General features: G+C 48.5%; 1 protein-coding gene across 29 annotated transcripts in view; it reads left to right on the forward strand.

The window, feature by feature from the left end:
• Positions 1–26,860, forward strand: part of LPP (LIM domain containing preferred translocation partner in lipoma) — a 456,239-nt gene that overhangs the window by 214,853 nt on the left and 214,526 nt on the right. For all 29 annotated transcript variants that reach the window (XM_075004755.1, XM_075004762.1, XM_075004750.1 and 26 more), the window contains one exon: positions 9,069–9,190. In XM_075004755.1, the coding sequence (XP_074860856.1) occupies positions 9,069–9,190 (122 nt within the window). The remainder of the gene's footprint in view (positions 1–9,068; positions 9,191–26,860) is intronic.

Genomic DNA, 26,860 nt, shown 5'->3' on the forward strand with positions numbered 1-26,860 from the left:
AACCGTTTTGAATCAGGTATAGAATCAGTAGCTCGTGTTCAGCTGAGTACAGGTACCTTCTTGCAGTGGGTTGCAATGATTTGCTTTTAAAAAGCTTCTAGGGGACAGTCTGTTGCCTCTGTGCGTGGCTCTCAGGCTTCGGTGGTCACAGTGGGCTTTTGGAATATGTTAACCTATAGGGCCTTGTTCATTCTCTCCCTTCATAGGCCACATGGAGCACAGGCATGCCACCATTGACTTGAGGTTGCTCATAACGCTTGCAGCTCTGTCTTAAGATGACGACTATAATCAAATCTCATCTTCAGGAGCAGGAGGGATCTCTCCCCCTCAAAATTAGTTAAGTATATTGTGCGCTTGCTTTTTCCTTTTCCGCCTCTGAAACATCAGCTGGTCACAGCTGGAGATGGGACCACAGAGGAGGTTAGCCAGTGCCCTGAGGTGGTCCAGAGTAGCCTTTTCATTAGATGCTTAGCTGCTGAGTCTTGCTCACCTGCGTAGAGTCACACTCAATTGCCAGGTTTGGTGTCAGGAAGGAATTTTCTAATCTTCTCGCAGGTCGGTTTGGCAGGGACAGAGGAGTGGCAGTGTGGGGTGAGGGGTGTCACCTTCCTCCACAGGCTGAAGCTTGTATCTCCTACATCTTTATTCCTACTTCTAGTAGGATGATCTGGGCATAAGACTGAGGGGTGATTTAATAGCAGCCTTCAACTTCCTGAAGAGGGCCTCTAAAGAGGATGGAGAGAAATTGTTCTCAGTGGTGACAGACAGCAGAACAAGGAGCAATGGTCTGAAGTTACAGAAGGAGAGGAGTAGGTTGGATATTAGGAAAAACTACTTCACCGGGAGGGTGGTGAAGCACTGGAATGCGTAGTCTGGAGAGGTGGACTCTCCATCCCTAGAGGTTTTTAAGTCCCAGCTTGACAAGGTCCTGGCTGGGATGACTTAGATGGGGTTGATTCTGCTTGAAGCAGGGAGCAGGACTAGACTGACCTCCTGAGGTCCCTTCCAGCCCTATGGTTCTGTGATATCCCACCTAATGAATTCCCTATCAGTGCGGGCTTTGGTGGCGCCTGTCCCTCTCCTATTCTGTGCCTGTGCACGGAGTGGTTTATTCTTTTGAAATGCTTCATTCTAACTAATCTCAGTACAGGGATATCTGCGTGAAATTTAATGGCCAGAGGTGTACAGGAGGTTTGGACTAGATATCATCATGGTCCCTTTGGGCTTTAAATTCTGTGAAACTGTAATGGCATGTACTGTAAGTATAAGTCAGAGACATGGAAGGTGTGACAGGGTGGTCTGCCTCTTTTAAGGACTGGGGACCACCAGCCCTGAACATTTCAAGGTGCAGCTGAAGGGGGCTGGTGTTCCCTGTATAGCCACACTGCCAGTAAGGCTTACCGAGTTCTGAGGGGAGCAGGGATGGGAGGAAGGAGAGTTCTGGGACCTGAGAGACTCCTGAGGCCAGAGGCTGGGATGCTGAGGGACTCAGGAGAAGCCTGACCAGACTCGGAGACTTTGTGTTGTGGACTTCAAGCAGTGCGAGCTTGGAACAAAGGTCCAAGGCGAGGGCCTTCTGACCTGTTTGTGGGGATTGAAACTCTTTTAAAGGGGACGTCAGATTAGCTTTGGTTTGGCTTCTCCTTACCCAGATGTGATCAAGAGGATGAACTGGTGCCTAATGCAGGAGTTGAAGTTTGACACACCTGCAGCTCTACTCCAGGCCACAAGGGGGTGCACACAATGGTGGCACATCCCTTGTACAGGTGGCAGTAGGACTGGAGAGTTGATGCACAGCGTGTGTGACGTGCTCGTCAAACATGAGTTAGCTAACGATGTGCTCTCAAGAAGTGGCCAAGGTTTGGTGCAGGAGCTTCTCTGGATGGTGCTTCCTGCTCAGCGAGGCTTGGGAGGCAGCCAGGTTTCTTCATGCTTGCAGGAAGTGAACCTTTGGCTCTTCACCATATGTGTACTACAGCTGTAGGAGCATGGAGATTTGGACAGGTCGAACCTGATTCATATGCAATGCGACTTAGCTATTAAAGTCAGCTCATCTCAGTAGTGATGACTGGGCCAAACTAAAAATGCCTAGGCGATGTTTCTTGGACATTTGGCACCATAGGTGTGGGAATTATGGGTGCAGAGGGTGCTGAAGCACTGTCAGGTTTTGGGGATCCCAGCCATATGTCACAGCTGCCAGGTTACTGGCCCTACTCCCCAGCTACCTGCGGTCCCAGCTGCTGGGCGCACTGATGCCCAGGGGCTTTGCTTCTAGCCCTGGGTCCTGCTCAGCTACCAGCCCCATGCACAGGGGCTCAACTGCTGCCCCCAGTCCTGCTCAACTGCTGGTCCCACCTATTGAATCCTGCCCAGCTGCTGGGTCAGGGCGTCCTGGCTCCTGGTTCTGTATACAGGATCCTGGCTGCTGGACCCAGCGGTAGGTGGTGGTGTGGGACACAGGCAGAGGTAAGGGAGCTGCATCTCAGCACCCCTACTCCAAAAATTGTCCCCACACCAGTTTGGCACTGGATGCAAATCCTACTGACGTCCAGAAGACCTTTTCCATTGAGGTCACTGGGCTTTGGAGCAAGTCAGTGGCCATTCCATCATACCCTCTCCATGCGTGCCATGATGACTTCCTCGGGTGTGCCCTGTGCTTTTCTCTGTGCACAGTATAAATTGAGGGAGCAAATGAGCATCCTGTCACATGAGAGGTAAATCATGTCTCTTGCCTTGGTCAGAGGAAAGGTAAAATGTCTGAGAGGTGCAGTGGAGGCTCAGTGGCAGAACAGCTGAGCCTGTGAAAGTTTTTGCAGCTGAAGGCTGGATTCTGACCTTACATGCATCATAACTAATCCAGAGTAGTTTCAGTGGAGCTACTCTGTATTTACACTAATGTACTGTATCGGAATCTCACCTGAAGGATGTTTCTATAGGTGGTGTCAGCTGGGGGGAGTAGCGGCGAAGGATAGGGTTTTTTTTAATTGCAGCAGTACTTCTGGACTAGTAGCAAAGGTAATGGAGTTTCAAAGGTAGAGGGCTAAATTGATATGGTACATGTTGCCTTTGTACATTGGTTTTCTGTATAGTAAACAAAAATACCAGATGATTGTTGGTGTGTATTTTTTATTTGAAGAAAATATTTTAACTGCCACTCACGAGTCAGTCTTGAACTGTAGGGGACTAATGTTCCCGTTCTCCAGCTGGGAGAAACTAATTCACCATCTTGTGTTGTAAACACTCGCTCATTTTAACTGATTACACCTCCAATATTCTTCAAACCGCTAAAATTACTAATTGCTATTCCTTACACATCAGAGAGTGAATCCTGAATAATTAACCCCCAATAAAATGAGATGAATTGGCCCTTTTAATTAGAATCCCTGCTGCTGTTTGTTCTGAGCTTCCTTTTCTCACTGTTAAGAGACTTTTAGTATAATTAAAACTGTTTAAGTCTTAAACAGCCAGTGACCTTTTAATACAATATAAATGCATAAAAGCAGTATTTCAGCTCACAGATAGCGCAGTAAATTTTTAGTGCAACTCTCTGACAGAATCAATGTTCCTTTTTTAAAGCAATGAGCGTTAAATTAGCCAGTTGTTTGTAGCTGTTTATTAATATGGTGGGTGATAAGCAAATGTAGTTAACATGGGAAGGTTAGCAGCCGATAAAGGGCATTCCAGTCTAAAGAGTGACTGGTAGGTATGTTAGTTTAATGTACTAATCATAGACTGAGCTGACACCTTTGGGTAGATGAGGCAGATGATCGGCAGTCATGTGACTGTTTTGTGTGTACAAATGACTTTTCATAGGCTTCTTTTTAAAATGCTCCAAGAAAAAAAATGCTATTTTCGTTACTTAACCATTGTCCTGATCAAGTAACATACATTAAAAAGCAAAAAACAGCAGCAGCAGCAGCATGAAAAAAACATGTATAAATGTTTGCCACAAGGCATGATCTCCCTGTAGCATCCCTCTGCTAGGTGGGTGTGGCAATAGTGTAACTCCATGCCTCAGTTTCCTTTCTGAAATGGGAGGCGTCTCAGCTCACCATGCACCCGTCTGTGCTGGAAAAGTGGCTTAGTCCTCTGGCCACGTCCCAAACCAACCTAACCGTTTCCAGAGTAGCAATGGTCCAAACTTAAGAGTTCTAAGGACAACACAGGACTCTTCTGGCTCTTGGGGCTTTAGTTCAGCCCATCCTCTGGACCCTCTTCCCTGCCACTATTTAGGCTACATTTGAGAGTCTCTCCGAGGCTCTATAAACCTCTCAGTCCCCAAACAAGTTCCCTTCCTGTACCTCACTTCTTGCAAACCCTGGCTCAGTGCCTTCCACAGGAGCCCACTTACTCCCTGTTGTTCCAGCCACAGGCTAACCTCTGTCTTTGTTATAAGGCCCAGATGTCCATTAAAGAATCACCTGACCCTCTTAGTCCTGCACCTCTAAGCTGGTAAGAAGGTGATTAATTATGGCACAGGAGTGGTTTACCTATCTCCCTTTCAAGCAGCCAGTTACACAGTATGACTTGTTTATACTGGAAAGCTTGATGGTTCTTAGGATTGAAAATAGGATACCGAATCACACTGGAACTCACTCTTTAAATTCAGAACATCCACTCTCCAGTATCACTGCTGGAAGTGGTAGTATTTGGCTACGTCTACACGTGCACGCTACATCGAAATAGCTTATTTCGATGAATAGCGTCTACATGTCCTCCAGGGCTGGCAATGTCGACGTTCAACGTCGACGTTGGGCAGCACCACATCGAAATAGGCGCTGCGAGGGAACGTCTATGCGCCAAAGTAGCACACATCGAAATAAGGGTGCCAGGCACAGCTGCAGACAGGGTCACAGGGCGGACTCAACAGCAAGTCGCTCCCTTAAAGGGCCCCTCCCAGACACACTTGCAGTAAACAGCACAAGGTACACAGAGCCGACAACTAGTTGCAGACCCTGTGCATGTAGCATGGATCCCCAGCTGCAGCAGCACCAGCCAGAAGCCCTGGGCTACAGGCTGCTGCCCACGGTGACCATAGAGCCCCGCAGGGGCTGGAGAGAGAGCGTCTCTCAACCCCCCAGCTGATGGCCGCCATGGAGGACCCTGCTATTTCGATGTTGCGGGACGCGGATCGTCTACACAGTCCCTACTTCGATGTTGAACGTCGAAGTAGGGCACTATTCCCATCCCCTCATGGGGATAGCGACTTCGACGTCTCGCCACCTAACGTCGATTTCAACTTCGAAATAGCACCCAACACGTGTAGCCGTGACGGGCGCTATTTCGAAGTTGGCGCTGCTACTTCGAAGTAGCATGCACGTGTAGACGCGGCCTAGGAGAGGCACAGTGCACCTCCCCCACCACGTTTTAATCTGATTGTTTCCAGACAAAATCTAATCACTTGTTTCTGTACAGAATCACTTAGACTGCAGGCAGGACCAGGAGAACACACTCCCAGTGTCTCTCTCTCTCTCAAAGTGATACTTTGCTGTTTGCACAGTCTCCAATGATACAGTTCTAAAATCCACCATAAGAAATGGCAACTAATTGGGCCTTTGTTCGACTTTCTTTGGCAGAGGCTAAGGACTTTGGCATTGGAGCCTGTGTTAGCTTCTCATTCCCTTTCTTAAATATGATCCACTCATATCACATGGTTTGGGGCCAGGAGGAGCCAGCAGGAAGCAATCTTGTTTTGCCATTGCCCTTGTTCTTTCTGTTCTGGAAATAAATAGAAGGCATTTTTTTTCCTCCGGATATTTCTAACCAGCACTAAACTGGCTTCAGAATGAGAAGCACACACAATAATAAAGAGACTAATAAAAAACATCTCGTCCAGTCAGTTTCCGATGTCAGTCAGTGATCTGAGCACATGAGCATGAATCCTGTTTTGCTGCTTGATTTATTTCATTAAGATGTTATTGCTTGTTCCAAAACAGATGCTTTGTTTTGATTTTTCTGCTCTGACCAGGCAAGCAGACTTTTGTATGTGTCTGGAAATTACCAACCTGTGATTTCTTCCTAGATTTAGAAACACACAGTAACAGTTGTGTTAGTCAGTGGAGACCATTGGCTATGATGCAATTCGATTCCTGGTTGGTGAAGAGATTCCCTCTAAAAACACTGGGGCATTTTTATAGGCCCAATCCTGAAAGTGCTTTTAGCCAAGCACAATGTTGAAAACGATCAGCACCCAGTAGGATCCAGTCTGTTCATATAGATGAGCTGTGTGGGAGAGAGGAGTCTGGAGCCATGCCCGCATGACCTGATCAGGGTCGATCTTCTGGGGTTTGATTTTGCACACCTGGTAGGGAGATGCAAAATTGACCTAGTCGAATCCAGTACTCCTCTTTAACTCTCCCATCGACCTTCTTGAGCGAGGACAGCCAGCTAAGTCAATTGCAGATACCGCAATAGCCACAGCTAGGTTTGTGTATCTGCAATCAACTTACCTGCCTAGTGTGGACATAGACGTGTGTCTGGTATGCTAGTCCTTTAAACATCTCAACTTCAGAGGTGACCAGTGTGGGAATTGCAGGGGATGCACCGGCAAAGGTCTCCTGCCCCACTGCTTGCCAGCCCATGCTCCTTTCTTTGCACCCTGCTCTGCACATGTGCCATCCTCTCCCCACCCCTTCTCTGCCACCACTCGCCTCTACCCATGAAAGCCCCAAGCCACTTCTGGCAGGTCTGGGGGCAGTCCCCCTACTTTTCCTGCAGTGGCACAGCCTAGGAATAGTGCTTTAAGGTCGAGCTGTTGTGAGGAGCAGGACTCCCTCATACTCACTGGAAGTGAGACGATGCTCATGGAGAGTGCGGGGTGGGGGGGTGCATGTGACTCCCTGTGCACCCCCATATGTCACCTGTGCTCACCTTGGCACCCATCTGGAGCTTTTCACATACCCAATGGCAAAAGTCAAAATGTTCCCAGCAAGTTTAATGGATCCTTTCTCATTTCGGGTGGAGGAGGGCGTCTTTGGATTTATGTTTGTCAAGTACATGAATGAAATACTTAAACGTCTTTTTAAACCTGTACTAGAAAAATCCTTCTGTTCTACTGCAACTCGCAGAAATACTTCCATGGCAATTGATATATTTGGCAGAATTCTGTGTAAACTTACGATTTTTGACTAATGTTGATGTTTGTTTCTAAGCAGTTATTTCTTTGTTTCACAGTTGCATGAAATTGTGCGCGGGGTCGGGGTCAGGGTCAGCATCACATATCAAAAATACAAAGTAGACCTTAAACTCCCAAGTTCTTCATACTTTGCCTCTCTGTAAATGGCAGTGATGGAAATATCGTTGTTTGTGTGTGTGTGTGTACAGCAATATCAATGTCTACCAACCTTTACTGCTGCAAACTGAATGTAGCCACAAGGTATCTTTTCTAAGGAAGCCTTATGTCAGGCACAAAGAATGGGTTTGTTTGTGGTTGAAGCACTGGTTGGGATTCTCCTGGCTCTGCCATAGATTTCGGGTATAACCACATCTCCCATCTACAGTTTCCCCACTGTCTTCCCGTCACGGATGGTTATGGGCTGTGTGAATCTGCATGGCTGGTGCTCTAAAGTGAGAGCAAACTGGTATAAGAGCTGAGGGAGGAGATCTGGATATTGCCAGCTGATGCCATCCCCATTTCTCTGGTTCAGGAGCATGTCTGAGTGCTTTGTGAGAGGCTCTTTCAACCCAGCCTCCCGGCAGTGTGGGGTCGCACCTGGGGCTCTCACCTGGAAAGTAAACAATGGAGCTGCCAGGCCTAGCCTGGGACAGGGACAGTTGTTATTGAGAGAGCCCATGTTTACTAAAACAGAGTCTGCAAGTGAGCCAACCCAGCGGCAGCCGCTAGAGCAGCACTCGGGTTGTTTAAAATACTAATATTTTAAATGTAATCTCCAAAGACACGTGCCCCAGGACAGCCAGCAGTGCCACGACAATGCTGGCAACACAGAGGTTTATGTTGTGTCCCAAACCGGCCAGAATGACAATTAACTTTCTGCAAAGAAACCAAATTCAGTGCTGGAGTTAAACTAGCCTGTATTTCCCTGCTCCATATCTCCTTCGATGCCCTGGCTTTCAGACTGCTCATACACCATTCTGCTCTGCGTTGTCGTCTAAGGGACACTGGGAAAAGGATCTCTCTGGGCCAGCAGCGCTGACAGCTGCTGCAGGTCCTGGGGCAAGGTGTGAAGGGGAGACACGGGAAGGGGCGTGGCCAAGGGTGGAAGGGGGTGGAGCCGAAGGCATTTGGCCCTCAGCACCGCCCAGGCTGTGGTGCTGCCCTCCACACTCACTGCCACATGCTGTGGAGCAGCAGTGCTGCCCCTGGCATTCAAAGGGGCCGTGAGCTCTGCCTGCCCCTGCTGCTGGTATTGCCGTGGCAACGGCCAGAGCTCCAGGCCCTTCTGCCATCAGTGGGCCTGCTCCAGACTGAGCCGAGTAAGTATTTTTATTGCTCTCCACGAGCGGTTTGCATTACAGTCACGTCTAGGTGCTGTACAGACTATCATGGGTTTGTTACCAGCTATGCACCTGGAAAAAACCATCCTGCAGATCTGCAGGTGAGTCCTCGCTTGAAGACTTTCCCATGGGGCAGTATGTCCAGTGGGCATTGATTCAGGAACACCACTGCTTGAGGCTTGCTGTCTTGTGGTCAGGTGACACCGATACCATTTTTTCCCCGGATATGTTTGAGACTCTCCTAAGGAGTTGAGGTGTTTCTGAGGTTAGCATAGTGGAGGTGGAGGAGAACTGGCATGTGGCCCCTCAAGCGTTGGATCCAAAGTTTTCAGGCTAACTTGCAAATGTTAATTAACCTTCCTCAGCCTCCTGTGAAACAGCGTCTCAGTATTAACTCCCTTTGGCAGCTGAGGGAAACCGAGGTATAGCACGCTTAAGGGGCTTGCTCCAGGTCACATGATGAGTCAGTGGCAGGGCTGGGAATAGAACCCAAGAGTCCTGACTGCCCAGGCTCCCTGCTGTAACAGCTGGCCTCATTCACCACTCCCTCGTGTTGCACTTTGCTGGCTCGTTTGTACCATCTGGAGCCTAAATCGTCTGATTATCTGTTGCAGATTTCCCACCACCCCCACCGCCGCCACCACCACTTCCTGGAGATGATCTCAGGAACCTCCCAGCTCCTCCTGGTGCCTTTCCCCCACCACCCACTTCAGATGAGGCTGTTTTCAGAATGCAGGTAAGAAATTCGTGTTTCCTGCTCAGACAGGTCATAACTGGGATGGATCGTGAGCGGCGTGTTCATGGTGGTCACACCAGAGGCTGGGAAAATGCTGTGCTTGGAGGCCTCTTGAAACCAAATCAGCTGTAACTATTTGTGGGAAAATGTTTGCCCCTCCCAAGCTGCTGCGTCATGAAAGTGGAACATGGCTTGAGCTGACCTTCGCTGAAGTTACGAGGGGAAGCAATAACGGAGGGAAAAATGTGTTAAATACTTGACTCTTCTGAGGTTTCCAGGTGGACTAAAAGGCAATTAGGGTTCTGTTTGTCCTGCTGTTTATTTCATACTTGTATATTAAACGCCTTAGTAAGTGGTAATATTGAGACTCTTCTTATTTGCTATTATACTTCTCTAAACAAGTGTGAGAGAGGCTTCCTACCAACCATTTTCCCATATACTGAGATGGACAGTCTGACAGGTAAAGCCCTGGACTGAAATTCAGGTGAACTGAGCTCAGTTCTGCTTGCGCTCTAGATCAGTGTTTCTTAAACTTTCTGAGACCATGGAACACTAAAGAATAATTTTTATGTGGAACAACTATGGAAATGTTCTTCAAAAAAAAACAAAACAAACCACCTTGTTGTGAGACCAAAAAAATCAAACAGCTACATATACCTCAAAACCAAAATGAAGTAATTTAATCAGGGATCATTGCAAGGAAGATGTAAGATTGTATCTGGTTTTAATAACACTGACAATCTGTATTTTTCGTATTTTTCCAAACACTGGCAGTGCACCTGCGAGTTGTTCATGGAACACCAGTGTTCCGCAGAACACAGTTTAAGAAACACTGCTGTAGACTTCTTGTGAGACTTAGAAAAATCACTATCGTTCCATGATTCAGTTTCCCCCTTTGCAAAGTGTGGGTGATGAAGGAGAAGAGTGGGAAGCATAAATCCATCTGTGATTGTAAAGCAATTTGATGCTGGGGATGTGATGAACTGGGAAGATGTCAGTACAGCTTGTCAATTTTTATTGGTACAGGTTGAACCTCTCTAGTCTGGCACCCTTGGGACCTGACTGGTGCCAGAGGAGTGAATTTCCTGGACCATGGGAGGGCAATAATGTCTAGCAGCTTTACCAGCCCTTCCACTGCTTACTGGGCTCTTAGAAGACATTTAGGGGTAAACTAGAGCTAAATAAAAGCACAGAACGCTGAGAGCCACGACTGGTGGCTGTCAACAAACTTTAAGGGGTAACAGGAAACTTGGCCACACCCACTCTAAGTGGTCATCCAGCTAACTAAAACATGGCAGATTACAGAAGTTGCTAGATGAGAGAGTGCCAGAGTAGAAAGGTTCAACCTGCATTACAAAATTGTGTCATGAAAAGTTGCTGGCACCCAAGTGCTTATCTGTACATGGATCCACCATTGCTGACAGGGCCTGTAGCAGGAGTGCACCAGGCAGGGACAATGGAAAATTCTTTGTGTTAAATGATAGTTCTCAGCCCTCGCAAAGGTTATGCTAAAAAGCAGTTCCTGTCTTGGAAAGCAAGTGTAATCTATTCGCCCAGAGGCAGGGAGAAAGGAAGGAGCAGTGGAGACTTATGGGGACTGGAACAAAAAAGACCAGGTGACCAAGAAAGGTTTAAATAAACCACAGAAACATTTCCCTCTACTTGGCATTGGTGAGGCCACATCTGGAATATTGCATCCAGTTCTGAGCCTCCCAGTGTAGAAAGGATGTGGGCGCATGGGAGAGGGTTCAGTGGAGGGCAATGAAAATGCTTAGGGGGCTGGAGCACATGACCTATGAGCTGAGGGATTTGGGCTTATTTAGTTTGGAGAAGAGAACAGTGAGGGACGATTTGATAGCAGCCTTCAGCTTCCTGAAAGGGGACTCTAAATAGGATGGAGAGAGGCTGTTCTCAGTGGTGACAGATGGCAGAACAAGGATCAATGGTCTGAAGTTACAGAGGGGGAGGTGTAGGTTGGATATTAGGTAAAACTGTTTCCCCAGGAGCGCGGTGAAGCACTGGAATGTGTTACTGAGCGAGGTGGTGGAATCTCCATCCCTAGAGTTTTTAAGTCCCAGCTTAACATAGTCCTGGCTGGGCTGATTTAGTTGGAGTTGCTCCTTCTTTAGGCAGGGGGCTGGACTCGGTGACCTCCTGAGGTCCCTTCCAGCTCCTATTATTCTAAGGAGCTAGGCAGGAAGAGGATATATGAGGCGGGAGAGAGCAAGTTCACAGACAGAAGATGGGTAAGGGACTCCAGGAGACAGAGGTCACCCTGCATGTGGCAGTCTCATGAGTCAGAGAGCTCTGATGGCCCCAGGGAGTCTGGATAACCCGAGGCCTCGGACCCCAGCCCAAAGAATGCTGTGCAGTGGTGAGGAACACGGTGCAGTGTTCTTCTGTGTGACCCGGGCTCTCTTCTGCTATACATGATTGAGTATAAAGACACAGATTGTACCTCCCTCATCCAACATCCTCAGGACCTGAGTGCTAATGAATGAGGAGATTTATCAGACAAAGGGAGGTCAGGCCTCCTGGCTGCCAGGAGGGAAGACCGCTGCAGGCTTCCTGCCCCTAGGCTGCCTGGACGGAGAAGGGGCACTCCTGCAGCGCTCCCTCCACGTGGCTGCCAGGATCCATGCCCCAGCTTGGTTCCCTGCTGGCTCCCCTCTGTGTGGCTCCTGGTAGGGTTCCTGACCGCAGCTGGGCTCCCCACATTTGGACTCTGCAACCCCAACCAGGCTCCCCATATTGGGCCTTCCCTCCCTGCCCCAGGAGCTCCCTGCCTGCATTAGGGCTCTGCTCCATCCTACAGAGCTGGAGCTCTCTGGTCCAGCACCATCCATGCTAATGAGGTGCTGAATATGCATGTCAGTGCCTCATTAACATGCCCCTTCCGAAAGGGAGGGGGATGTGTAGACATGGCTTTGCAGTAGCACTCCAGTGGTGCCATGTTTTGATTCACAGAATTATAGGAGGAGAGGAGATGTTAATCACTTTACTTATATACCTAAATGCTTTTAAACAAGGAAGGGCAAAATGAGAGAGAAATGAAGTCCCTTTGAAAGATCCTCAAGTGAAATTAGTGGGGAAATGTCGTTCCTAGAAAGGTGGTGAGGATATGGCTGATGGAGTGTTTAGCAAATAAGGAGAAAAACAAAGAGGTTATTGCCACATTGGCTTGTGTTCGCTTAAAAATCCAAAAACAAACAGCATCCCAGAAATTAAGAAAACAACCCAGACAGGAAGAAAAATGCAGTCAGTGTTTGCCAGAGAGAAGTCGACAGACTAGGGGGAAGAGAAATTTTGTTTTGAAGATTCTAAAAAGGCATTTTAAACAGCACAGCAGACAAAAAAATGAGAATCTGTCGTAAATTCTCGCTAGGATTGTCCAAGATAGATTGCTCTGATGCAGACACAGCACAGCAAACAGCCGTAGCGTGGCGTTGACGTTCCTTGTTGGGCCGTATGGCCTACTGGTTAGAGCACTCTCCAGGGATGTTGTTCCCACCTGTACTGCTCACACTCTGTGGGGGAAATTCAGCCTTTGGCAGTGGAGTGGCACAAGCTCCGCTTCACTGATATCTCATTTATAAACCCCTTTACAGCGAGTTCATGGCTTTGGAGGGCTCTGTGTTGGCCTCTTGTTCTTCTTGGCCTGCCTCTGCCCTTGGGTTGTCACACTCAAGAAGACAGCAGAGACTCCCATCGTCTCTGGTTTGAAATACCTAGAACACCTTGAATTGCTCCGGAAAGAGTCAGTTCAGCCTTCTGTTCTTCAGAGGTGCTTGATAAGCAGGGTAGGATCCAGTTTAGTTTCCAAGGCTGCATGGTTGGATGCACTTTGCCAGACACACTTTGCCATGCGTCTTTGCCAGAAGATGGGTTAACCCCTGTGTCCTTGGCCAGCGTGTAAGAAGTTGAATTGCATGAGGTTTTGCCTGGGAGAACTGTGATAAGATTTTCTCTGAGCTCCCCAGCACCCTAAACTCGTTAGCACTAAGTGGGAAGCTCAGAAATCAGGAAGTGCATCTGACGGTGTTGGTTGCACTGTTTGGCAGAGACACACACAGGATTCCAGGGGCAGCAGGGGCTAATGGAGAGCTTACTTTGAGTAGAGTCAGAGCTGCTCCAAGCAGAGAAGTTACTTAAGCTGCAATTTCCTGAGGCTTTCTCTCCCTTGCTCTTTTCTCCTGAGTGTTTGGGTTATAAGCTCTTTCAGGCAGGGCTGTCTCCCACAGCATGGCTACGTCTATACTACAGTGATCTTTCGAAAAATTCTTCTGGAAGATCTCTTCCGAAAAAGCTTTTTATGAAAGAGCACTTCCATGCACAAAAAAGTGGACCAAAAAATTGATCTGCCCTTTCCCTAGAGAGCCTCCACACAGGCCCTGCACTTTTGAAAGAATGGGCCTGGAATCGAAAAATCGAGCACCATGAGGACTGCTCTTTTGAAAACAGGGCCCCTGGAGTGTCTACCCACTGTTTTTTCTGAAAGAATCTTTTGGAAAAAGGTGATCTTCCTCCTGTGGGAGAGGAAGAGGGCCACTGGAAAAAGTTCTGCGTTCTTTCAGTTTCAGATTGAAAGAGCCCATTTTGTGGGCCCCGTATTTTTCAAAAGAATTTGCCAGTGTAGATGCAACCTCTGTATGTAGCTCCTAGCACAAATATTGACCTGATCTTTATGGAGGCCTCTAAGCAGAACAGTGATTATAGTACCTAACTCTTACATCATACTTTTCACGAGCAGATCTCAAAGCATTTTGGAAAGAAGGAAAGTGCCATAATCCCCATTTTGCAGATGAGGACACTGAGGCATAGAGTGATAAAGTGACTTGACCAAGCTTGTCAATAAACAAGTGGCAGTCTTGTCACCTGAGTCCCAGTCCAGTGCTCTACCACTTCATCAATCCTGCCTTCCTATAATGAATACTGAGAAGTTATGACTAGTAATAAAATCTATAGCTGTTGTGGGGATGTCTGTATAGGCATGAAATACACATGACTGGCTCGTCTCAGGTGACCTTGGCTAAAAGACTGTTGAATTACGGTGTAGACATTGGCACTCAGGCTGGAGACCAAGGTCCTGGACCCTGCAAGGTGTCCCGGAGATCAGGCTGCAGCTGAGCCTGAACGTTTAGCTGAATGTCTAAACAGTCCCTGAGCCCAAGCCCTGCAAGTGTGGACCAGAGGTGGGTGTCTAATTGCAATGTAGACACAGAATCAATAGAATCATAGAACACTAGAACTGGAAGGGACCTCGAGAGCTCATTAAGTCCAATCCCCTGTGTTAACAGCAGGATCACGCAGCATCTCGACCATCCCTGGCAGTGTTTACTGAATTTCCTCTTAAATATCTCCAGTGATGGAGACCTTTCTAGGCAATTTTTTCCAGCATTTAACCACCCTGATAGTAAGTTTTTCCTAATGTCCAACCAAAACCATCCTTGCTGCAATTTAAGCCCGTTGCTCCTTGTCCTGTCCTCAGGAGAATACTTTTTCTTCCTCCTCCTTGTAACAACCTTTGAAAACTGGTACCATCCCCTCTCTGTCTTCTCTTTTCCTGACTAGACAAACACAGTTCTTCCAATCTTGCCTCACAAACCATGTTCTCTAGACCTTTAATTCTTTTTGTTGCTCTTCTCTGGACCTTCCCCAATCTGCCCACATCTTTCCTGATATATGGCCCCTAAAACTGACCACGATACACCAGCTGAGGCTTAATCACTGCAGAGTGGAGAGGAAGAGTTACTTTTTGGGTCATGTTTACAGTACTTCTGTTAATACATCCCAGAATGAAGTTTGCTGTTTTGAAATAATGTCACACTCTTTGCTCCTATTTAGCTTGTAGTCCACTGTGAGCTCTAGATCACTTTCTGCAGTACTTCTTGCTGGGCAGTGACTTCCAATTCCGCATGCGTAAAACTGATTGTTCCTTCCTAAGCTCAGAACTTCGCATTTGTCTATATTGAATTCCAGCCTGTGTTCCTCAGACCATTTCTCCAGTTTATCATCACTCCCATGGTACAGATACACCTGCACTGTCGCCACAGCGACACTCACTATGGGAAAAGGCCTGGTGCCTGCCATTCTGTAAGACTCTGCGGACCGTGTCTTGTCAGCCAAAGATGCAGTAGGCTGCCTGGCTGTGGGAGGGGCAGGGCACTCTGCTTTCCTGCTGGCCTGCTCCGGAATTTTGTACATCTGGAAACATGCTGCCCAAAGTATCCTTCTTCCAGGATGCTGCTTCGAAGAGGCCCAGCTCTCTCCTTCCTGCCTTGCAGCACATCTTCCAGCAAGTGAGAGAGACAGACACTAACACAGGGTCCTTTAAATAGAGGTTGCTAGGCATTTTGCTGCCTTCCTCTCAGTGAGTGTTAGTGGCCGATGCCTCTTCACTACTGTGACTCGCCTGTTAAGGCTGAAAAGGACGTTTTTTTTGAGTGCTTCAGACCTTTGAGAACAGCAGCACTTTTGTCAGGAGAGGGTGCTGCTTCTAATAGCTCCACTTTGTTCTTTACTTGAAGAATCTCAGCTATGGATCTTCAAATAAATCAAGTGCCTTCTTTTACATATTTCTGAGCACTAGCCCTAAAAGGCCAAAAATCATTCAGCCGCCTTGTTGTGCCAGGTTTTGTGAAGCACTGGCCTGAGGTGGGGAGGTGGGTTGGGCAGATGCGTGATAACCAAGGAGTGACTGTAAGCACTTGGCGTACTTGCTGATGGTCAGGTGTCACTGCACTGCTCGAGCTGTTTCTTTCTCAATAGCACTGGGGGCCTTCTCCTGCAGGTTTCATAGGCTTCTGGAGCTGGGATGTGCAGCCAAGGCTAGTGAGTGGGTCACGAATGGCTGTCCGTCTCAGTGGGCTGGAAGATTGAAATCAGGCCTGTGTACTGCCCCCGAGAGTAAGAGTAAATACATCACTTTCGGCTCTCCTCTTTTCTTGTTGTTTTTCAGCACACAGTGATGCATTGTTGGGGGCAAATTAAGTTGCTGGCAAAAGTAACATAAAGAAGCAGAAGGAGTCCACGGCTCTCACAACGCTGGGTGCAATCACACGTGCCCTTGCTTTAAATGTCACTTCTTATTCTTCTTCGAGTGTCCCCATGGGTGCTCCACATTAGGTGTCGGGCTCGCCCGGCGCCGCAGATTGGATCTTCCAAGCAGTTTCTTCCGGACCGCACATGCGCCGGTGCACGCCGCTCCCTTGTGCGCTCCTGGCCACGTTCGCGATCCGGTCCCCGCCAGTTCCTCTTAACCGCCGTCGGCTGCAGACGGAATCCGACTAGGCTACGGCCAAGTTAGCGTATTCAGTGGTTTTAACTGTTTTCTTTAAAGTTTTCAAGTTCTTAGTCAATTGTTAAGTTAGCCAGTTGTTATTTTCAAAAAAAACAAGAAACAACAAGCGGGATGGAATTCAGTCCAGTCCTAGTAACAAGCGGAGCACTGGAGGCCAGGAGCCTAGGGCCATTAGCCCTCCTGCCGCGGCAGGCTATCCGAGAGGGGGAAAACAGCACAGAGAAGGTGCTAAGTACCCCATTAACAACTAAAAGACTCACCAACAATGTCCTCTTCAGGATTCAAGAAATGTGAGTCTTGCCGAGAGGCAGTGCCAGCGTCTGATGGGCACAGTCACTGCATAAGGTGCCTTGGGGAGTCCCATGTGACGCAGAAATGCTCCTTCTGTGCAAAATTAACAGCCAGAGCAAGGAAGGACAGGGAGATGCGGCTTAAAATGCTGCTCTTCGACAAGGCCCTCCAGCCAGACGTGCTGGAGCGGCCGCAGCAGGAGGGACCCTCCGGGGCCCATAAAAGGAAAGCTGCCTCCCTCACCCCATCAGCGCAAGAACAGAGGAAAGTCTCCCCAACCCGATCCCTGCCGGCAGCAACAGCGAGCGGGACAGGAGGAGCACACAGCCCCCAGCCGCAGCAACAGCTGATCGGCGGCGGCACGGAGAGCCACGTGGAGGCGGCTCAGCCTCCGATGATCAAACAGCCGCCCCGCACCGCAGGCAGGGCGGCGGCTAAACAAGCGCCGGTATTGGCGGCACCGCAGGCAGCGGCACCGACCCCAGGGGAACCGGCGGTGCAGAGCGCGCAGGCATGCAGCCTGCAGGCACCGGAGGACACCACCCGCGCGGCACAGCCCATGAGCGTGCCGAGCGCGGCGCGGACGGGGCCGAGATCCCCTGCACGTCAGGGGGCAGAGCCACCCCCTCAAGGGAGGGGGAAGGCTGCACAGAAAACAAGGCACCGCAGCCCCTCTCCAGACAGGGCTGCAGAGTTGCTTTCTCTCAGCCCTCCGCTCATGCTGCAGACTCCAACTAGAAGGCAGGGGTCCCCCCCAGCCTACCCGGAGCCCCCGTCTCCATTTTTACAACCAGCCTCGCCCTGGCTGGGACCACCCTCACCCTTCTTGGGGTTTGAGCCGCTGGAGTACTATCACAAATTGCTCTCTCCAGTGTCCCAGGTCTCTCGACGATCTCGCTCCCCCAGACGCAGAGGGTATGCACCAAGGGAGTGGTCCAGGTCACCTTCCCAAGAACAGTGCCCATGCTGCCATGGTCGTCCCTATCACGCGGGGCATAGACACCACCAGCAGTCTACCAGGGAAAGATCCCCACAGACGGTTCCGTATCCCCGAGGGCAATCGCAAACGGGGACAGAGACTCAAGTATCTCAGGGGGAACTGGTTATGGAACCCCGAGATTTTCCCTTGCAAGCTTCCAGCGAGCGGATGTACCATCACCAACAGGAACCAGAAGGGTCCAGAGAGGGGTATCCTAGTGGTTCCTCGCTCTCCTCCCCGGACGAGGCTACGGCCCCGGGGGACGTCCATCCTCCGGACGATCTCAAACAGTTTCAAGAGCTGTTTAAGAGGGTGGCCTTCACGCAAGGCATCCAGACAGCAGAGGTGCAAGAGAAACACCATAAGCTCCTCAAAAATCTGAGACCTCCGGCCTCCTCCAAAATAGCAATACCACTTGACGAAGCAATCTTGGAGTCCGCCACTATGATATGGCAGACCCCTGCGACTATTCCGCCTGTCCACAAGAGAGTGGATAAGAAATACTTCGTGCCGGCGAAGGGCATGGAGTTCCTGTTCAGCCACCAACAACCAAATTCCTTGGTGGTAGAGTCGTCACAACAAAGATCGAAGACATCTCAATTCAAGACAGGGGGAACAGACAAAGATGCCAAGAAGCTAGAGCTGTTCGGCAGAAAGGTCTACTCCTCCTCCACTCTACTGTTGCGAATGGCAAATTACGCAGCGCATCTAGCGAACCACAATTTCGACAACTACACTAGGTTAACCTCCCTCATGGGCTCGCTTCCAGAGGACAAGAAACCGGTGCTCAAGGCCATCGTGCAAGAAGGCTACGCGGCCTCGAGGATGGGAGTTCAGATCGCCCTGGATGTTGCGGACACAGCAGCACGTTCCACAGCTACGGCAGTGGTGATGCGAAGGGAGTCCTGGCTCCAGACTTCGGGTATACCGAGGGATCTGCAGGCAAAGATTGTCGATCTTCCCTTCGACTCGCAGAAGCTGTTTGCTGAATCAACTGACTCGGTCCTTCCTTCCAGTGAAGATTCAAGATCCACACTTAGGACCCTGGGGATTTACATCCCTCCATACAGAAAGAAAAAGTACTACCCTCAACAAAGACGGTACCAGTACCAGCAACAGCGTCCCCAGTACAACAGGGGTTACGAGCAAGGGCGACATCAACAGCACCAGCAGTACAGAACTCCCAGGCGACATTCCCAACAGAGCCGTGCGTCCTCGGGGCAGGGCCAAAGGCCACAAGTTTGACACACAGATCCAGGGCTGCGCCATCCCTACCATCGCACAAGATCATCTGAAGCGGTTATTCCACCATCGCCTCCGTCCATTCTATGACCAGTGGCAAAGGATCACCACAGAGAAATGGGTGCTGGAGATCATAGCCATGGGGTACGCCATCCCCTTCCAGTCGTTCCCACCGCCATGACCTCCACCCAGGCCCCACCTCCAGGAGGCCTCCCACATAGCGAGGCTCAAGCAGGAGGTAAACCATCTCATGCTCATAGGGGCAGTGGAAAGAGTGCCGGAGCAACTGCAAGGAAAAGGGTTCTACTCGAGGTACTTCCTCACGGAGAAAAAGACAGGAGGCTGGAGGCCCATCTTAGATCTTTGAGGCCTCAACCGGTACCTGCGCAAGCAATGCTTTCGAATGATCACAATCGCCTCCATCCTTACGGCACTAGACGATGGAGATTGGTTCGCAGCCCTCAACTTACAAGACGCGTGTTTTCACATAACTATCCATCTGGCTCACCGACGATTCCTCCGGTTCATGGTAGGCAAAGAACATTTTCAATACAAGGTCCTACCGTTTGGCCTCTCCTCGGCCCCCAGAGTCTTCACCAAGCCCTTGGCAGTGGTGTCAGCCTACCTGCACAGACAGGGGGTATTTATATTACCGTATCTGGACGACTGCCTACTCAAAGGGGCCTCGAAGGAGGAGGTACTATGCATGATACGCGTCACAGCAGGCACATTCTCTTCACTCGGCCTGGTTATCAATCTGGCAAAATCAAAGATAGACCCCACACAGGACATAGAGTTCATAGGGGCACGCATAAATTCTATTACAGCAAGAGTGTATCTACCAGAGACACGCTTTCGGGCCATCGGCTCCCTCGTGCAAGTCATCACCTTCAGCCCTACGGTGCCGGTTCTGACGTGCTTACAGCTGCTGGGCCACATGGCAGCAGCGACGTTCATAGTACAGAACGCCAGGTTACACATGCGCAGCATTCAGCACTGGCTGGCGAGCATATACAAACTGGCAGCACACACCGTTCACAGGGTGGTGTCGCCCACAACAGAGGTGCGCAAACCTCTGCAATGGTGGGTAAACCCCAAGAACTTGCTAACAGGGGTACCCTTCCACCAACCACAAATATCGGTTTTTCTTACTACAGATGCCTCCCTCATAGGGTGGGGAGCACACATGGGTGAAGAGGTGACGCAAGGGCTGTGGTCCTCCACGGAGCAGTCACTGCACATAAATATACTGGAGCTCAGAGCAGTGTTCAACGCCTGCAGACACTTTCGAGACCATATACAAGGCAAAGTAGTCGGGATCAGTACAGACAATACCTCCACCATGTTTTATATTAACGAACCTATTGTTTTACCCTCGTTTTATCCAAAGCCTCATAACTCTAACAAAGAGGCGCGCCTACACCTCCTGGACGTGAGGAGGGCACTAGCCTTCTATATAGACAGGACCAAGCCCTTCCCGAAGACGGATAGACTCCTAGTCTCTCTCGCTCCCAAATCGAAAGGAGAATGTCTCTCTTCGCAGAGAATCTCGAAGCACATCGTATCCTGCATAAAAATGTACTACAAACTCAAAAAGACTCCTTTACTGGCCACGCCCAGGGCTCATTCCACTAGGGCGGTGGCGGCATCAACAGCCTTTTTCAAGGGCGTTGCGCTAAAAGACATTTGCAGAGTGGCGACCTGGTCATCCTATGACACCTTCGCCAAACATTACGCCCTTCACGGGGTATTCCAAGAGGATACCCGTCTCTCGACAGCAGTCCTCTCGGGGACAAGCTGCACGTAATCCGATTACCCACCTCCTATCTTGGGTTACTGCTGGGTAGTCACCTAATGTGGAGCACCCACGGGGACACTCGAAGAAGAAAGAAAGGTTACTCACTGTAGTAATGGTGGTTCTTCGAGATGTGTCCCCGTGGGTGCTCCACTACCCGCCCATCCTCCCCGCTTCGGATCTCTGTTTAGTGTTTTGCAGGAGCATCCGAGGCGGTTGGTCAAGGAACTGGTGGGGACCGGATCGCGCATGTGGCCAGGAGCGCGCAAGGGAGCGGCGCACACCGGCGCATGCGCGGTCCGGCAGAAACTGCTTGGAAGATCCGATCTGCGGTGCCGGGCGAGCCCGACACCTAATGTGGAGCACCCACGGGGACACATCTCGAAGAACCACCGTTACTACGGTGAGTAACCTTCCTTCCTGCCAGGGGCCACATGTCCCTCCCCTCTGCTGCAGGCTGCACCCCCATTCCTCCTTTTCCGGCAACCCCCCACCCAGCCAATTCCTTGCCTCCTCCTCTGAGTGCGCCTGGCCCCTTCCACCTTCAGCCCTTTATTTCCAGAGTGCTGGGAATGGGTTGATTCCCACCTGGTCTCCACTCCTCTCCTCTCCCTCCGTCCCAGAGCTTGAACTCAGCGAATCAGGTGATTTGTGACATTCATGATTGGGGAGGGAGTGGGCGGAGTGAGGATGGGGCATAAACCAGCTGATTGACAGTGTTTCAGGAGTTCTGGGAGGAAGGGAGAGAGATGGGTAAGTGTGGGGCCCCCAGCGCATGAAAGGTGTGGGGGAAGGGGCCAGAAGGAGGTTTTGTGGGCCTCCTGCAGAGCCCTAATAGGCCGCAGGCTGCCTGTCCCTGTTCCAGGGCCTGACATGGAAAGCTGCAGCCCATTTGTCCAAATCCCTGTGATAAGAACCTCCCTTGTATGTGACATTAAACCCTGTACCTGCTAACTTAACCTCCTTGTGCCAAACCTTGTTTTCCCAGATGCCCCTAAAACATGGTGGTGCAGCAGGGCTCTCTTGTGTTGTTCTTTGGTACAATCCAACAAAATAAATGCCGTGGATTGTGCCTAAGAGCTCGTGTGCGCTATGTGTTAAGAAGGATGTGTGTGGGGGTAAATACACATAATGCACTAGAGTTTATAAAGCATGTATGAGGATATACAATTTGTGGGTTCATAGGATCATAGACTCCTAGGGCTGTAAGAGGCCTCGGAAGGTCATTGAGTTCAGCCCCCTGGACTAGACTGGAAATATACATTTAACTTGGGGAAGAGACAAACATTTTATCCCTAGTATTTTTAATCTCATCATATGAATAGTATAGTCAGCAAGTCCAGTGGCAGAAGCAGATGGCTGTGTTGAGCATCTCTTCCAATCAGAATTTGATGCGGTTCCTCTTGTAATTATTGTTGCCTAATGCCAAAGCTCAGACTATTTTAAATCGTCTATAAACCTCTGTTCCTGCTTACGTAAGGGGTCAGCCCTTAACTCTCTTCTGAGCAGACAGAAGTGCTGATTTTACGCTGTTAATTTTACTGAAATCAGAAACGTTTTAATTATATGGCATAAGGGAGACTTGCAACTAATCTTTGTGCTTGGTCGTTCATATCTTGCTATCTTAACGTTAGTCCCAAAACAGCCAGGGCCAGGGGTACGTGGGAAGTACAGCTGTAGCTAGGCTGGACAGAATTCATTTTTGAATTTTTTTGTCATTTTAGTGGGTAATCTCTTAATTTGTTTGCATTGTTAGTTATTTTTATTGCTTTTCATGTTCAGTGGCAAGAAAGTTGTGGGAAAGTACGACGGTTATAACAGTCTCTAGTAAGCGCTCGGGCAAGTTCTGTGCATTTTGATTGTTAGAGATGGAAATATTTTTTCAACAGTTTGGGTATTTATGGCAAAATGAATGTTTACATGTGTCTACCAACTTAAAAAAAATCTAATTCTTCCAAGCTTGGAGAGAGACAAGGAATCATTTTTAAATGATTATTACTTATTTGTAATTTGAGTTGCTTCTATTGTAGTAGTGTCCAAAATGAGCTCAGTGCTCCCAGGCTGACTTCTTTGGACAGCATTGAGCATGGGGAGAGCAATTCTGGGCTGCAGATGAAAAGAGTGATAGGAAGATCCACAGGCCGACCAGTCAGAAAGCTGAAGGTGTTTGATCCCTCGTTTGACAGTTCTTCCCAGGGAACATTCTGGTCTATGGGACAGCTGGGACATCCCCAGGCAGGAACACAAGCAACTGAGTTACATGAATGCTTCTCACAGCCACTCATGAATCAACAGCAGAGAGGCGCCTGCTAGTCCATCCCCTCAACTCTCCAGCCTTGTACCCCACAACTGTGCCATCCTGCCCTGCTCAGAAGCCTGATCAGTGTAAGTTCGTTAAGTTCACCACTTCTGTGTGGATGTGCACCAACCTTTGAAACCAGATTTTGCAAGCACTTCAATCAAAGCATGCTGTTTTAGGTAAAATAGAGAACAGTTTTATTACCTACGGGAAGATAGATTGTAGGTACCGAGAAGAGTAGTCCAAATTGGGTGCCTATGAAATAAAATAAATTCAGTGTAAGTTCCATAAATGACACAGGATTTGAATCAAGTCATGTCTTACCGTGGTAGGTGATATGATCAGATGGCAGAATGCCCATACTCTGGCTGGGACTTTCCTCCAGATGGACACAGCCTCCCCAGTTCAGGCTTTGCCCTCCAGATGTGCTTCCAGGTGTTGAGCCGTAGAGAGAATGAAGCCACGTGATGATGTCACTTTCCCTATTGTAGTTTCTCCCAGTTTGCTGGAAAGATGCTTTGCTGTGAAGTGAGTCAAGCACTCTCCACTGTCTAGGTGCTATCTTTGAGAGGTCTCCATTGTATGCAGTTCCTGGATTACCTTTAAAGGGCCATGAGCATGCCTGGCTTCTCCATGGCTGTGGATGTTCCCAACCTCACAAGATACATTAGTAACACATACAAAAACTTCATCACGTCCCAGACAATGACAGCGCACCCAATCCAACAGGAGATTAATGTTCAACACATCAAGAGTTTTAAACTGATACCTCACAAGGCATACTTTGTGCAGAATGTATCATAATTATTTGACAGTGGGGAATATGGGGGCTCTCGGGTACTGTCCTGAGTTCAGAATTTAATACATATTGTAGACAGAGGGCATAAGGGAGTTGGAGAATATTCAAGGTTGGAGCACTGAGATCAAAGAAAAAGGTTTGAAGAAGTAACTCTGCCATTTGAAGGTTTGAAGAAGTGCCTCTGCCAACTAGAGGACACCAAATGAAATTAATGGATAGCAGGTTCTAAACTAATAAAAGAAAGTTTTTCTTCACACAGTGCACAGTCAACCTGTGGAGCTCCTTACCAGAAGACGCTGTGAAGGCCAGGACTCTAACAGAGTTTAAAAAAGAGCTCAATAAATATTTGGAGGTTAGGTCCATAGATGGCTATTAGCAAGGGGTAAGGTATGGTGACTAGCCTTTTGTCGAAGGCAGGAGCTGGATGGCAGGAGACAAATCACTCAATCATTGTCTTGGGTTCACCTTCTCTGGAGCACCTGGAATTGGCCACTGTCAGCAGACAGAATACTGGGCTAGATGGACCTTTGGTCTGACCCAGTATGGCCGTTCTTATGTGTTGAGTTGCTGTCCCCACCAGCAAAGGGAGCAAATGAGACCAGAGTAAAATAACATTCTCTTCTTCCCCAGTTGAAGTGTTGTTCATAAACTGGCTCTTCTGCAAAGGATCTCTGTGTCAACAGCCGCGCTGGCATCCCAGGCTATAAAGTCCACAGCGTACTAGAGAACGCCAAAGCCACATCCAAGACTTAACTGCATGGTCCATTGACTACAGCACTGTCCTGCAGGATACTTCTAAAAGATCAGCTGAAGCAAATTGTGGGGCCCTGCCTCAGGTGCTGATCCGACTTCCTTCATGAAGGTGAAATTTAAAAGGATGAAGCCATTTGTTAAAACCATGGGAGGTGGAGCATTACAAAGAGCAGACGTCTGGAGAGGGAGAGAGACCAGCATTTCCATTTGATGTTTTAGCCTAGCTGTATTCTGCGATGATGCAACAGTTTTAGTTAAACAAAATGCCAGTGCACAGTGGAACAGTGAGGCAGTGAATTTGGAGTCTGCGCTATTGTCTGATACAAGTTTTACATCAAATAGCGCAATGCAAAATAGACATACGTTTAAAAAAGAAAAAGAAGATTTTAGCCCTCTTGTGGGTGAACATTTTGCACTGCTACAGTGGTAATTGCTGCACGTCGAGGAAGTCCCAACTGCCACAAAATTCCAAAAGTTAAGAGTTCATTCCAAGAGTCTTTTCTCTCCCTCTGAGTTCCCATCAACTAAACAACCAAACCAAACCAAACCAAACCCCAAAGCTTTGTCCTCTGTTCTGCACAACAGACAGTTTTGTTGTCGGAAGATGTTGCCTTTGCAAAGAACATGTAATATACTGTGACTGAGTGATCTGGAGTGGTTGTGAAATTACTGCTGGGAAAATGTCATTTGAGTCTGAGGTTGGAAGGGATTCGTTCTAGAAGAGAGGGATGTTCAGTGCTTTAAAAGTTTTACTGCTATTACATTCCATTTTTGCAAAGCTCTTTCCCATCATAGTATTTTTTCTGCTGTTTTTTGCTGATGAAAATGCAGCAAGCTGGTAATCTCTAAAGCACAGGGGAGTGGGTAGGAATGAGGCTGACTGGGAAAAGGTTATTTAACAGTTTTAAAAGAGAGAGGGGTTTGTGCAGAGCTGTAGCCACTTAAACTGCGCTCAAGAAAGTGAGGCTGGTATAGGCAGGCTCTCTATGAGCTTCCCTCACACCACTGTGTTGAACCCTCACCTCCCCACATTCTGTTCCTGTCCTGGTTTTCTCCTCCTGCACTGTCCCCCATTACAATTCTGCTAATATCTTTTGATCCTGACCCACAGCTGGGCTACCATGGCCTGCTCCTATATGCTTTGGTCCAACCACCCTCCACTTTCTTGTTAAGGGGAGGCCTGAATGCATCCATCCCAATTCAGTGTAAGACACTGCCGCCACTTTTTACATGGTCTGTATATGAGTTTGCAGGAAACTTGAGTCCATTTTGCCAGAGTCTCTTTGGGAGCGCCTGTTCTGCAAAGGGGGTGTATATATACCAAGCAACCACCCCTTTCCATCCTTCCCCAGCAACTGTTGTGGAACATGTACCTACAGTGTTGGAGTACCAAGAAATTAAGGGTTAAATATTTCTGATGATCTCATGTGTTTTGCAGATTCAAAAACTAAATAAACCACTTAACCTTTTTTTATAATGGAAATAGCTTTAAAGATCTGTTTTGCTTTCCCCAAGTGATGCTGTTTGTTTAATTTCTGCACTTCACTTGGAGCTTCTTTCCTTGTCAGTTTCACAGAGTGGTTTTCAGGGAACCTCTTCAAGAAAGCACTTCAGTAGGTACTTAAGTCACTTTGAAGTCAATAGTGTTTAAGTTCATTCATGAAGTTAAGTACATGTAGAAGGGCTGTCAGGAGCTGAGGTGGATGGTGCCATGCTACTATACGTAGGTTTCTAACACGGTTGACTTCAAGAAAGAGTTTTTGCAATAGTGTTTTTTTTTTCTTTTTAAACAAAACCTCCATCTTTGATCAGGCCTGCTTGATTGCGTCCTTCAGAATAAGCTGTTCATTAAACTGTCACAACATAGAAGTGAGCGTGGGACAGAAAGAAACAACTGGAGGCTAGAGAAAAACAGAAAGGTGCGTAGAAGGGTAGTATGGAATACAGCAGCATCTCGGCGACTACAGCTTTTCAAAACGATGTTACAGAAAAGAATTGAATTTCAGAACTAAGGCCTCAATTCAACTAAATCCCTAAGCTTTTGCCTAAGTCTCATGGAAGACTAAATATGGCTGGAGTTAAGCAAGTGCTTTTAACTGGATGTTAATTGTCCAAGTGGGTGGCTGATAGTCTGTTGTTTTTTTTTTCATCTTCATACCGTGATTTTTTTCTGTACTAGTTTCTTTCCTTGTCTTTGTTTGCTTAGGCCATA

Source organism: Carettochelys insculpta, chromosome 10, assembly GCF_033958435.1.
Source record: "Carettochelys insculpta isolate YL-2023 chromosome 10, ASM3395843v1, whole genome shotgun sequence".
NCBI lineage: Eukaryota > Metazoa > Chordata > Testudines > Carettochelyidae > Carettochelys > Carettochelys insculpta.